At 36.9% G+C, this 12,947-nt stretch overlaps 1 protein-coding gene across 1 annotated transcript; it reads left to right on the forward strand.

Moving 5' to 3' along the window:
- The first annotated feature begins 8,587 nt into the window (after positions 1-8,587).
- On the forward strand, positions 8,588-12,569 carry LOC110109549 (non-functional NADPH-dependent codeinone reductase 2). Its single transcript, XM_020840659.2, has 4 exons — positions 8,588-8,976; positions 10,932-11,175; positions 11,248-11,427; positions 12,113-12,569. Exons 1-4 carry the CDS (start codon positions 8,660-8,662, stop codon positions 12,335-12,337), a joined length of 966 nt encoding a protein of 321 aa, XP_020696318.2. The 5' UTR covers positions 8,588-8,659; the 3' UTR covers positions 12,338-12,569.
- Positions 12,570-12,947: the final 378 nt, after the last annotated feature.

Genomic DNA, 12,947 nt, shown 5'->3' on the forward strand with positions numbered 1-12,947 from the left:
CCTTAGAGATAGCATATACCTTGTGACAATAAACCTTTCAAGGAGACAAATAGAAAGACTTGAACCATCTCAAAGTAAAATTGTCATAAGCATAAATTCTCTATAAGAGTGTGTAGTGATAACCAAAGTAAAGTGCCTGAATAGAAGAAATGCTGATTCCCCTAAAACATTTGGGAAGACAGTATTTTTTCATGCCACAAAGTGCAGTTTTCTCTCATGAACATTGTTGAAAAAAAGGAAACGAGCATAAATTTTATCAATAAATTTATTGTAATTATTGGGCAAGATTAATCCTCTAATCCAAAAAAAAAAAAATCCAAATATTGAATCGAATGAATTGCAGTTTGCCTGCAAATGACGAGAAATTATTTTGTGCCGATGCCGTCTATAGACCAATCAAAATGCGTCACATCACCCCCGCTCTGTACTGCGGCTCGGTACTGGTCTGTATGCGCTTGGTACTGTAGATGTGACGCATTCTGATTGCTCTCCGGACACTGAACTCCGGACGTTGAACTGCTGTCCACAGAGAATAATTTCTCGCAAATGACACAATTTTAGCTTTCCAATCATCAAGAAGACAATAAATCTTATGCAAAAGTGGCTAGAAGTCAATAGCCTTTTTGTGGAGATGGGAAAGCCCAAGTATTTGAAGGAGGGAGCTCGGGCTCCTAGGTTTAAAAATTAAAATGCCACAAATCTGAGCAGCATCAGGTGAATTAAGAGAGAAAATATTACAAATAAAAATTCAACTTGTTAACATACTCATTAAGTATCTCAAAAGTAAAACTCGTTAATAACCAGAGAAGATTAGTCTAAAGCTCAATACGAATCTAATATGAATCAAATATAAATCAATTTGAACACAAATAAAAAAAAAGATTGAATCGAGCCTGATTTGAATTCAAACATACTCATACTAAATGAGCTAAAATATGTATTAGCACCAGCAGCCCAAATGTAAAATTCATTAAGCGAATTCCAAGTCAACTTACTTCGTCGTCTTAATTCGGCCAACAAATTCGGGCCCATTATATATTGCAGATGATGTATCAGATGACGAATGCATGGCCATTTTGTCTTAGACGTACATGTGAGTGAGACGGTGACTGCGACACTCACCTAACTTAATTAAGAATTTATTTAAGATCCTTTAATTTGTCATAAATAATTTTAGCGCATTTCCTCAAAAAAAATTTATTCTAAACTATAAAATTTTTTTTTTGGGCATAAGCCCATATCATTCAAATGAAGAAAAGTACAAGTAAGAAAATTGGACCCTACCACAACCAACTAATAGAGTCCAACAAAACTAACAGCAAAAAGCTGCTAAATAAAGCAAAAACTATACCTATCATTCAGCCTATCAGCCTTTGCTGCAGAACTATAGAAAAAACCTTTGAAAAACCAGAATTACAACAATTACAAAGCTTCTTCCCGGTGTGCTTCCCGCCGGGAGAGGTTCTTCCTCTCCCCCCTTCGGATGGCTTTCAATCCGAAGGATTTTCCCGCCATCCCTTGCTCTTCATCGCCTCCCATTTTAGGGCTATCTTATGCTGCTACCACCGTATCTTCCACCTCTTCCCCTGATTCTTTTCCGGTGGCTTTTTACCCCCCAAAACCAAAGCTATCTTTTGGCGCTGGAGATCTGTCTGAAGGTTCATCTTTATGGACGTATTCGCTGGTCGGATATTCGCTGGGACAACGTCCTTACTACGAGAGATTACTCACTGCGATGAAAAAGGTTTGGCCATTAAAAGGTGAGATCTCTCTTTTATCTCTGGCGGATGGGTTTTTCCTCATTAAATTTGCTCTGCATGAAGATTTTGATGCGGTCTGGACGGGTGGACCTTGGTTTTTGCTTGGTAAGCCATTCATTCTTCAGAAGTGGTCACCCAAGTTTAAACCAAAAAGGGATGAAGATGCTTCCATCCCTATTTGGATTAAAATAATCGATTTTCCATTGGCGCTTTGGACTCCCGTCGGAATTTCTAAAATAGCAAGCTATATAGGAATTCCTATTTCTGTTGATTCCTTAACTGCCAAGAGATCCCGTCTTACCTTTGCTCGTGTTTGTGTTCTAATTTCTAAGGATTCGCCTCTGCCTGATGAAATCCCGATAGAAATTGATGGGGAAGATATGTCTCTTAAGGTGGTTTACGATTGGAAACCTACACCTTGTGAGGGTTGTAGATCACTTGTCCACCCTTTCTCACTTTGCCCAAAAAATCCAAACCCCACTACTCATGTTATTCTTCCACCTAGACACCGTGGAAGAAGCTCCAGCCGTCACCCTCATTCTAAAACCAGAAATCAATCTAAGGCCCCCTTGTTAACGAGTGGACCTCAAAATCTCCCTCCTATCCATCAATCGTCCAAAAACAACCCTTCACAAAATATCAACAACACCATTGTTACGCCTCCCAATACCATTCCCCATACTGATGTTGTCTTGAACTGCTCCTCCAGTTCTCCTGGCCCGTCAGTAGTGCTACCCGATAAATCCACTAAATCGCCAAGAGACATTCCTTTACAGGTCTCTGAACCCATCCTGGCTTTACCTCCTTCTTCTATCATTCTAAATAACGCTGTCATGGATTGCTCCACCATACATCCCGCTCCGACTACTGTGTTACCAGACAATCCCTCCAACATACCTAATCTTAACTCTCCTAATGTTGAGGTTTCTCCTGTCACCACAACTCCCTCTGAAGGATCCTCCTTCTCCAATATCCTATCTATTTCAGCCCCTCTAAACCTTAGCACATCCAACAAATTCAAAGCTCTGATTGTGGAAGACCCACCCGACCATGAAGATTCAACGCCTCCTGTTGAAAACGATACTTCCACTAATAACAACTCACCTAATACCTCCACTTCTAAATCTACACAACATCCTACAAGCTCTAATGAGAAATCTTCCCCTCCCTCTAAGCATACTAGAGGGAAATCCACTAAAAAAGCCAAACCCTCAAAATCAAAATCCTAATGTCCTATCCCAATATTGCTTGTTGGAACATTAGGGGGTTTAATAGACCCGAGAAAGTTTTGACGTGTAGGGATTTTGTTCGGGCTCATAACCTGAAGTTTTTGTGTCTTTTGGAAGCTAAGGTTCTTGCTTCATCCATTGATAATAACTGGTTCCTCAATTCTCATAAAGTTTTTGACAATGAGGATCACTGTCACAATTTTGGCTGTTCCTCCTTGGGACGGATTTGGATAAAATGGGACCCAAGTATTGTCTCTTTTTCTCCGACCTTCATTTCTGCTCAACTGATTCACGGGATTATGTCGATGGGGTCTCTACCCCCTTTCCAACTATCTGTTATTTATGCGGCTAACACTATGGAAGAAAGGGCTGTTCTCTGGGACAATATTAGGGACTTGATTCCCTCTTCCTCTTCCCCTTGGATGTTGATGGGGGATTTAAATTGCATCAGATATCACAATGAGAAGGCTGGTGGATTGGATGTGCCAGCTAGTAAGCTTAATGAGCTTAATGGGGTTATTTTTGACTGTGGTCTCCATGATCTGGCATCTGTTGGGTTGTTTTTCACTTGGCATAACCAGAGGACGGATCAACCTATACATATCAAATTAGATAGAGTTTTGGTTAACTCTTCTTTTCTTGACCATTTCCCCCTTGCCCACTACAAGGTGTCTTCTCCTATTTGTTCTGACCATACCCCTCTCATCACTTCCATAACATCCTCACACAAGTTGCCTAATAGGTTTTTATTTAAGAATTATTGGTCTTATATGCCTGGTTTCTGGGATGATGTTCTTTCCTCCTTCTCCCAACCTCCTCACAGTAATCCCATTTGCTACCTTCATAAATGTTTGCAAAGTCTCAAGGGTGCCTTGAAGAAAAGAGTGTGGGCCTCTTCCAATCACCTCACAAACACTATTTTGGATCTTAAAGGTAAGCAGCAGAATTGCTTAGAGAGTATTCATTACTCTCCTCTAGACCCTTCTTTAAATGCTGAATTGAAAGATATCAATACTAGCCTGGCTTGTCTTCAAGCCTCTTGGGCGTCTTGGGTGGCTCAACGTGCTAAAGCTAATTGGTTGTCTCATAGTGAAGATGATTTGGGGTTCTTGTATGCCAAAATTAGAGCTAGGAGGAATCAGAATAACTTACATGAGATCACTGATTGTAATGGGTCTCATACTTCCCCTCAGGATATTGCCACTGCCTGCATTAATCATTTTAAAAATCTCTTCAATGCTCCGAAACCCAGCAACGTTGAAAACTTTTCCTTTCATCCGGGCAAATGTATTCCTCCTGACATGATTCAACCAATCATTTTGCCTTTTACCTGCGAGGAGATCAAAAAGGTGGTTTTTGATGGTAGTAGCTATTCTGCTCCTGGCCCGGATGGCTTCACTTTTGCCTTTTTTAAGCACACTTGGCACATTACTGGGCAACACATTTGTAATGCTGTCATGGAATTTTACTCAACTGGCTATCTTCCGAGAAGCGTTAAGGCTACGGCCCTTGCATTAATTCCCAAAGGTCCTCATGTTTCTGATATCTCTGATTTCAGGCCTTTGTCACTTTGTAATGTGGTGTATAAGATTATGGCAAAATTGGTGGCCAACAGACTTAAAGTGGTTCTACCATACATCATTCATGACAGTCAATCCGGTTTCATTACGGATCGTTGCTCCACTGACAACATACTTTTAGCCTCCGAAATCCTCAAAGGTTTTAGCAATTCGTTCTGTGCCAAGTTGGATATTCGTAAAGCATTCGACTCTGTTTCTCATGATTTCCTTTTTAGAAGGTTAAGACAGAAAGGTTTTCCGGAGAAGTTTATCAAATGGGTTAAAGGATGTATTTCAAATGTTTTCTACTCTATTTGCTTAAATGGGTCTTTGAATGGTTTCTTTTGCTCTACTTCTGGATTAAGACAAGGATGCCCATTATCTCCACTTCTTTTTTGCATTGTGATGGATGGTTTTTCATGCAATTTGGAGTATGCTTCTCCTCCTTTTTTCGGTGCTAAGTTGAAAGACATTACTGTTTCACATCTTCTGTATGCCGATGATGTCTTAATTTTTGGCAAAGCATTGCCTTCCAATGCTTCATCCCTTGCCACTGCTATATCTTCCTTTTCTAATGCATCTGGCCTTTTCATCAACCCGAACAAGAGCTCCATTATCTTCTCTCATGATGTTTCTGACATTCATGCTATTTGCTACCACCTGGGCATTTCCAATATGAGCCCTTTTCTCACTTATCTGGGGATACCTATAGCCACTTGCCGCCTAAATGCTACTCACTTCCAGCCACTCGCGAGCAAAATTTTTGCTCTACTGGATGGCTGGAAAGTTAAATTTTTGTCTTTTGCAGGTAGAGTGCAATTCATCAAGTTCACGATTGCTAACACTTTAGCTTATTGGATACGGGGATCAATTATACCCAAATCTTGTTGTAAACTTATCGATAGGCTTTGCTCAAGGTTTCTTTACCATGGTAGGATTAATGAGAAACGACTCCATCTTATTGCCTGGAGTAAAACTGCCTCCCCTACCAGGTTGGGGGGGCTTGGCATTCCATCAATTGAGGCTTTATACCATGCTAACTTCTGCTCCTTTTTATGGAGATTTTTTACTAGAGATAATTTAACAATGGCGTGGTTTAGAACCAAATATATTTCACCATGGAAGACTATCAGTCCTATGGCTTCAAAATTCTGGAAGCGATTATATGCTACTGCGTTGTTGGTTAAGGGGAAATTTTCATTTTCTATTTCCTACAATTGTCAGTTATCCATGGAATGGGACCATTGGTGCGGTGGTAGATCTTTACATGATATTATGCCCAATTATAAATTCAGGAATCCTCTTGTGAAAAGTTATTTAAAAGATAATTGTTGGGCTATCCCTCCCTCTACCCCTTATTTACTGCTGAATGAAATTGTGGGTATTAACATTATTGAGCAACCCAGGGTGACCTGGGATGGCGCTGTTAATCCGTCATTTTCTACATTTTACACAAGCTTTTTTACTCATTTGGAAGAAGTTAGCTGGCACAAATTTATATGGCATAAGAGGAAATCTCTTCGTTTTTCTGCCTACGCCTGGATGGCTTTGTTGGGAAAACTAAAAACGGCTGATTTGCTTCTTATGAAAGGGATTAATGTTCTTTCGGATTGCTCCTTTTGCTCTACCGGAAGTGATAATCACTCACATCTGTTTTTCGCTTGTGATTTCTCATATTCGGTGATTATCTCTTTGCTGCCTCCTCTGGAAGTTTTTCTTCTCAGGCCTAATTTATTGCAGACTTTTGAATTTTTTGAGGATTCACAGGAATTTTGTTGTTGGGAAAAAATTTTTTGCTACTTTACAATTTGCAGCTCTATATACTTTTTGTGGAGGGAAAGAAACACAAGAAGATTTGATAATGTTTGGAAAAGCCCCACTCTTCTTTGTGGCATCATCAGGCTGCAGGCCATTTTGGCCAAGGTTAAAAACTGGAAACATTATGATGATCTCAATAGGCGTTTTGATATCAATCGTTAATTCTGGATGGTTCGTTTGGTGGTTTTGGTGGGCTATGATGACCGTATTGCCTCCTGGCCCCTTGGAGGGCAGGGGGAGACATTTGCCAGATCTTCGTTAAGGCGTTTCTACTGCAACCAGGGGCCTTTCTCCGTTCGTGGGGCAATACCCTGAGCCCAATTTTGATCTCTCCCACCAACTTTTTGTTTCCCTACCGGTCTCTTTTGGTTGATTGTTTTGCTGGATCTGTATTTTCCTTTTCTTTTCAAAGGCTTTTACTTTTCTCATGTAACTAGTTTTATTTGAATGGAATTGGGCTAAGCCCTCTAATTTTCCCAAAAAAAAAAAAACAATTACAAAGCCAATCAACATAACCAAAACAGCCTAAGAATCTGAAATTCTGACATGATCATAAAGCAGCAAAAAAAAAAAAAAAACTCCCAAACCTATATATACCTGGAATCAGAAAAAGCTCCCAAGCCTATATATACCTGGACTCAGAAATGCAGGAACTAAACTATAAATTTATTTACTATTATTATTTATTTAATGATTAAAAGATATATTTAATGCTTTAAAGTCTGAAATAATCAGTCCGTATTGATATTCAGCTTTTAAATAATTAAATATATATTTTTTTTAAAATAATTATGTACAAAATAGTTATATCCATCATTTGAATTTAAAGTTTTATTTTTATGACAACTCACTCAAATTTAATTTGAAATTAATTTAAGTTATGGGTGATACACTAAAAAAATTATCATTATTAAGTTATGTGAATTGCTTATTTTAATTTTATGTATGGAATTTAATTAATTTTGAGTTGGTAGAAAAATTAGATAAGATATATATACTGATAAAAATTTGGGTAGGATGTGCATTGTATTGGAAAGTATGTGGCTATAGAGAATGAAGTTTAACATCTTAGCTTTCATAAAAATTCAATACACATAAAGAAAAAAAAAATGCATTACATATCATAATTTGTATGTGGAAAATCGATATACAACAGAAAAAATCATAAGCTCCGGACTAGATGAAGTGATCCATTATATAAATATGTTACAAAGGAATTATTGTTTCCCTTAGTTGGAGAACATGTGGTTACAATGTATGCAATACACGTAATTTGTAACTCTATAAATGTGGGAGACTGTCGGAGCTCCAGTTATTGAATAGTGTTAATTAGGAGACATTGATAAGACGACAATGACAATCAAATGATGGTGGTTGGTAGATGTTAGTCTGATGATAGTTGTTGAGCGACGATAGTCAGATAATGATAATCATGCACAACAATTGAACAATGATAATTAGGTAACGATTGTCAAATGATGGTAGCCAAACAATGGTGGTGGTTGGCAATGGTTGTTGACGTCAAACATCAGTTAGAACTCTATAGTTCTTCATATCTTCAAGCTCCTCTATGAATTCAAGTCCAAATCCCTCCAATTAGGAGAATAGGGTCTATTTATAGTACTTTTATAATAACATTTTAATAAATTTAGTTAAAAATTTTTTGACACTAACTAGTCGTCCATATCAAATATTTTAATCATAAACTATACATTCAACATTTACGTGCTTTACTGACCTTAGAACAAAGTGGTATTGAGCTTGTTGGATTCATCTCTTCAAGCCGCTTATTTTGATTATAAGCATGCAAGATTCATATACTATTTGATCATTCACTTAATATATCAAAAGTTTGAACTATTCTATAAATGTTTAATTTAAACTTATTTGGATTTGGGTAAGATCGCCTTTGATGTTGTTAATTTATTTCATCAAGATGTTTAATTTGAATATATATTTCTTCAAGTAGACTTTCGGGTGATCTTGAATTTAATTATAAAAGTTTTCAAATATTAGGGCAAGATGCAAAATAAATTTTCTTAATGGTCAATAAAAAAATATTTATTTAAAATAGAATTATATAAATTTAAAAATGTTAAAGTCCAAAAACCTCATCTATATATTCTCGTTAAATTTATTTCGTTAAAAGTTGACAAATTGATTATGGACTCCAATATTCTGTGTTTTGTTCTACTTTATATAGCCATTTCCATGAAACAAGCGGACCCCAAGTATCCAACTTGTTTATTGTATTATTTCAATACTTCTTTAGGGCGGAGAGAAGAGGAAGCAAATGGCAAAAGATATCCCGGAGATGACGTTGAGCTCCGACGAGAAGGGGATGCCGGCGGTCGGTTTGGGTACAGTGTCCTACCCGCCGGTGTCTAGAGAGGCGATGCAGTCGGCCTTCTTTGAAGCCATCGACGCAGGCTACCGCCACTTCGATACCGCATCCATGTATCAGACGGAGTCGCCGCTTGGCAACGCCATAGCTGAGGCCCTCCGGCAAGGTCTCGTCGGAAGGAGGGATGAACTTTTTATAACTACCAAGCTGTGGGGCACCGATAACTATGCCGGAAGCGTTATCCCTTCCCTTCGCGAGTCTCTTCGGTTAGTATAATTAAACTTTCCGTCCCTTTGATTTCTATGAACTCTGCACACGCTATTTCGAAGGAAACCATGTGAATCGTTTCTTTAACACTTGTTTCAATTAAAAACTGTATTCTGTTCTTTTATTTTGTACTTGTGGCATATCATGACATGATCGACTTTCAAGCTTCCCTTGTGTCGCCTTCATCTTGGAGCTATTGAACAGACAAGTCCTTAGGAATAATAAACTAAACTAAATTTATCAACAGTTCAGGCAGGTAATTATATTGCGAGATATTGGTATTATGTTAAAGTTATGCTTTCATGTCACATGATTTGAGTATATTATTCTTCTTTATATATTCCTCTGTTGTCTCTCTTTCCTCTAACATTGGGAAATTTTCAGGTGACCTTATTTTATTGAGCCCGGCTGGCTTTTGCTTTCTTTTCTATTTATTGTCTCTTTTTTTATGGCTGTTGAATTGTAATTTTGGCTTGGTTCCTTATTGGTCTTGCCTGTATCCTTTTTTATTCTTTGGAATAAATCCCTTTTCTGTTTAAAAAAAAAATTTCTTTAAAGAGGTATTTACATGCACAACACTAAGAACTTTTCAATTTACATATTTAACACATAAACTTCATTATTTACTCACATAATATTGAAAACTTTAAATGTCAACAACAATACAATCTACCTAATTAAAATTTCAAACGACATCCAAATCTCGTCGCAACTTCGAAGCTTTCACACACCGATGGTCCCATTGCCAGCTTCACATGTTGTTACGCTCAAATGTGCATGAAGGCGTGATTTATGTTAGTTTTAATAAAAAAATACATACAAATAGGGTGAGACGCTGCTAGCGAGGCGAGGCATGCCTCAAGGTGGGTTTCAACCAAGCTGAGGCTTGCGCCTCATAAAAAAGCTAGAGGTGTAAGGCTTGACGCATTTTTCACTAGAATTATGTTGAGGTGGGCCTCAAGGCGAGCCTCATATTGCGCAATTTTAAACAATGACGTAAATCTCCCTTTTTAAATTTTTTTTTGGCAATTTCATATTATGTGCACGCGGAAACTCAAAAAATAAACTCCACGAAGGAATAGTTTCTCGAAAAATTAAAAGGATGAGATTACTCGAGATTTCCACAATGAAGTAGAAAGAACAAAATCAATACAATAATGCCCGAAAATTTTAGATTGTTTCAGGTTTTAATTTCTTCTTAACATTGATGAATCTTCCTTCGATGTTTTTCTCTTACTAAATATTTTTTTTTCATAAAACTAATGACCTTGTTTAACAGATGTTGTGAATTTGCAAAAGATTCTCCAACATGTTCTTTAAATTTAGACTTCTTAACTATATGGTGCTTTGTAAGTTTAGAAGAGGACGATTCAATGGTTTACTTAAGAAGGGGATTCTTGGTTTCTTAGTTAAACCTTTGGCTAAATTATGCTCCCAAATCTTTTGGTTCTTGGTTAGACCAAAAGGAGAGGATTCATTGGGGATTTCTTTATGATTGCAGAAGATATCTTAGGCTGAATTAGACCTCTGGCCTTTGTGCTCTACGAAGCCAGAAGGATTAGGATTTGCTCAATTTTTCTAGTTAGTCTTGAATGTGTAATTTTATATTCTCCATGCATTAGGATGTTTCATTTCTACATTTTTGGATTTGAAAATTAGTAATATTAGTACAGCTATGAGTTATATTCTCCTTGAATGAGAAGTTCTTAGTAAAACCAGTACTCCTACATCAACATGTTGATGCAAAATGATCTGCTATTCTCCTAGTGTGTACCATTCACATCTATCGAAGTACAGCTATGAGTAATTAAATTCATGGTAACGATAATATAGTTTTTCTTAACAGTTGATCCTTCTCATGTTTTGTCTTTATTTCTTATTTCTTACTCAACTTCATACTCTCTCTTTTTTACTAAACCTAAGATTCTTCATTTCGTGTTCATAAATTTTATAGAGAGCTTCAATTGGATTACGTTGATCTTTATCTTGTGCACTGGCCGGTTAGTATAAAGCCCAGTAAGGTTAAGTATCCATTTTTGGCTGAGGATGTTCTTCCTATGGACATGAAGTCCGTGTGGGAGGAAATGGAAGAATGCCAGAAATTAGGCCTTGCTAAGTCTATTGGAGTGAGTAACTTCTCTTGTAAGAAGCTAGATCAAATACTTGCAACAGCCAAGATTCCTCCGGCTGTCAATCAGGTTTGTTGGCTTCTCGCAATGGTTAATGGTTAGTGTTTATGATTCATCTCTGATGTATATGTTCTATTGCAGGTGGAAATGCATCCTCTTTGGCAACAAAAGAAGCTAACCAACTTTTGTAAGGAGAAGGGTATAGTTGTAAGTGCTTACTCCCCTTTGGGAGCAAATGGAGCTCCATGGGGAACAATAAAAGTCATGGAATGCAGGGAGTTAAAGGAGATAGCTGCTGCAAGAGGAAAGTCCATAGCACAGGTACAATTTAGGCTTTGTTTGGGATGGCTTTCTTTCTGCTTCTTAAAGCAGCTTTCTAGTAAAAAAAATTAATTTTTGTACTTGAAAGCTGTTTTAAGAAGCAGTAAGAAAGCCGTCCCAAATGAAGCCTTATTCATTCTTCTACTTTACTTCTAAGCCTTTTTTGTGGGCATTGTTGGGCTCTCTGTTGGATATTAGTCCAAGATTTAGGTAGTTTTCATGTGTACTTTCTTTAGTTTTCTTGAATGGCTTGTATTGCCATTAGTGTAGCATTTTGAGCTTATAAATGGAGGCTATAGGCTGTATTAGGGTCATGAGAAATTTTCACATTGGCCATCACTTCTCTTAAACGGAAGCTTTTTTGGATTTAGTATATCTAACAACATTAACAATTACATCTTGATTTTGTTTTACTATATAATGTGTTTAAGCGAAAATTTTATATTGCTTCATTGGGCAAGATTATACTTGCAACCTACCATGGAAGAAGAGGATTTTACTAGTGCACATGACTCAGTTAAATTTGTAGTGTCTTCCATTGTAGTTAAGCAAGGCTCAAGAACCATTGCCTTCTACCATGGTCATGAAAAGCTTTTATTTGAGTGTAATGATGGCTTATGAAAATATATCTGTTTTGCAATATTTTATGTTTTTCATGCTAATGTGTCCCTAATATTTGTTGTAGATAAGTTTGAGATGGATATATGAGCAAGGTGCGAGCATAATTGTGAAGACATTTAACAAAGAGAGAATGAAAGAAAACCTTGACATATTTGATTGGAAATTAAGCGAGGAGGATTTGTATAAGATAGAGCAGCTTCCACAATACAAAGGATGCCGAGGAACAGAATTTTTAAACCACAACGGCGGTTTCAAGTCCCTTGAGGAGCTTTGGGATGGTGAGATATAGTCATGGGGCGAAATCTTAATTTGCTTATGAATTACTAAATAAAGAGAAAAGCATAAGGTGAGTCCCAAAGAACCGTGTAGTATTTATTGCCTTATATTGGCGTGGTGAATAACTCTGTCAGGTAAAAGAAAAACAGAAGTAGAAAGCATGACAGAAGAAACTATTACTTTCTTGTAATTTACATTTATTGACTGCCTTTTTTATAAGTGCTTTGTTTGAAGTCTTAGGTTTCTTTTGAGATGTCTTTCTTACTGTTTTTTAAAATAATTTTTTAGTTCAAAAATTTTAGGCTTTGCTTGAGACGGCTTTCTTATAACTTCTTAAAACAACTTTTTAATTCAAAACTAAAAAGCTGCTTTAAGAAAGTATTAAGAAAGCCATTCCAAATGAAACCTTTAAACTATTGCTTAATAGTTTTGTGATGATACTTTACTTTAGCCCATTTAGAAATCGACTTAGAAATATATTTTTTTCAAGTATCATGTTTAAGCTATTCAAATATTCATATAGATTGAGTGGTTGATTTTATAAGATTTATAAGCTCCTCTACATGAGTGCCAAATCAAAGTCCATGCAACCCAAAATACAAAGAATGTTCTTCTTTCAATTC

Source organism: Dendrobium catenatum, unplaced genomic scaffold (assembly GCF_001605985.2).
Source record: "Dendrobium catenatum unplaced genomic scaffold, ASM160598v2 fragScaff_scaffold_489, whole genome shotgun sequence".
Lineage (NCBI taxonomy): Eukaryota > Viridiplantae > Streptophyta > Magnoliopsida > Asparagales > Orchidaceae > Dendrobium > Dendrobium catenatum.

Coding starts and splice junctions, on each gene's coding strand:
- LOC110109549 (XM_020840659.2), top strand. CDS start 8,660: ATGGCAAAAGATATCCCGGAGATGACGTTGAGCTCCGACGAGAAGGGG. Junction 8,977..10,931: donor TCCCTTCGCGAGTCTCTTCG/GTTAGTATAATT, acceptor TAAATTTTATAG/AGAGCTTCAATTGGATTACG. Junction 11,176..11,247: donor TTCCTCCGGCTGTCAATCAG/GTTTGTTGGCTT, acceptor GTTCTATTGCAG/GTGGAAATGCATCCTCTTTG.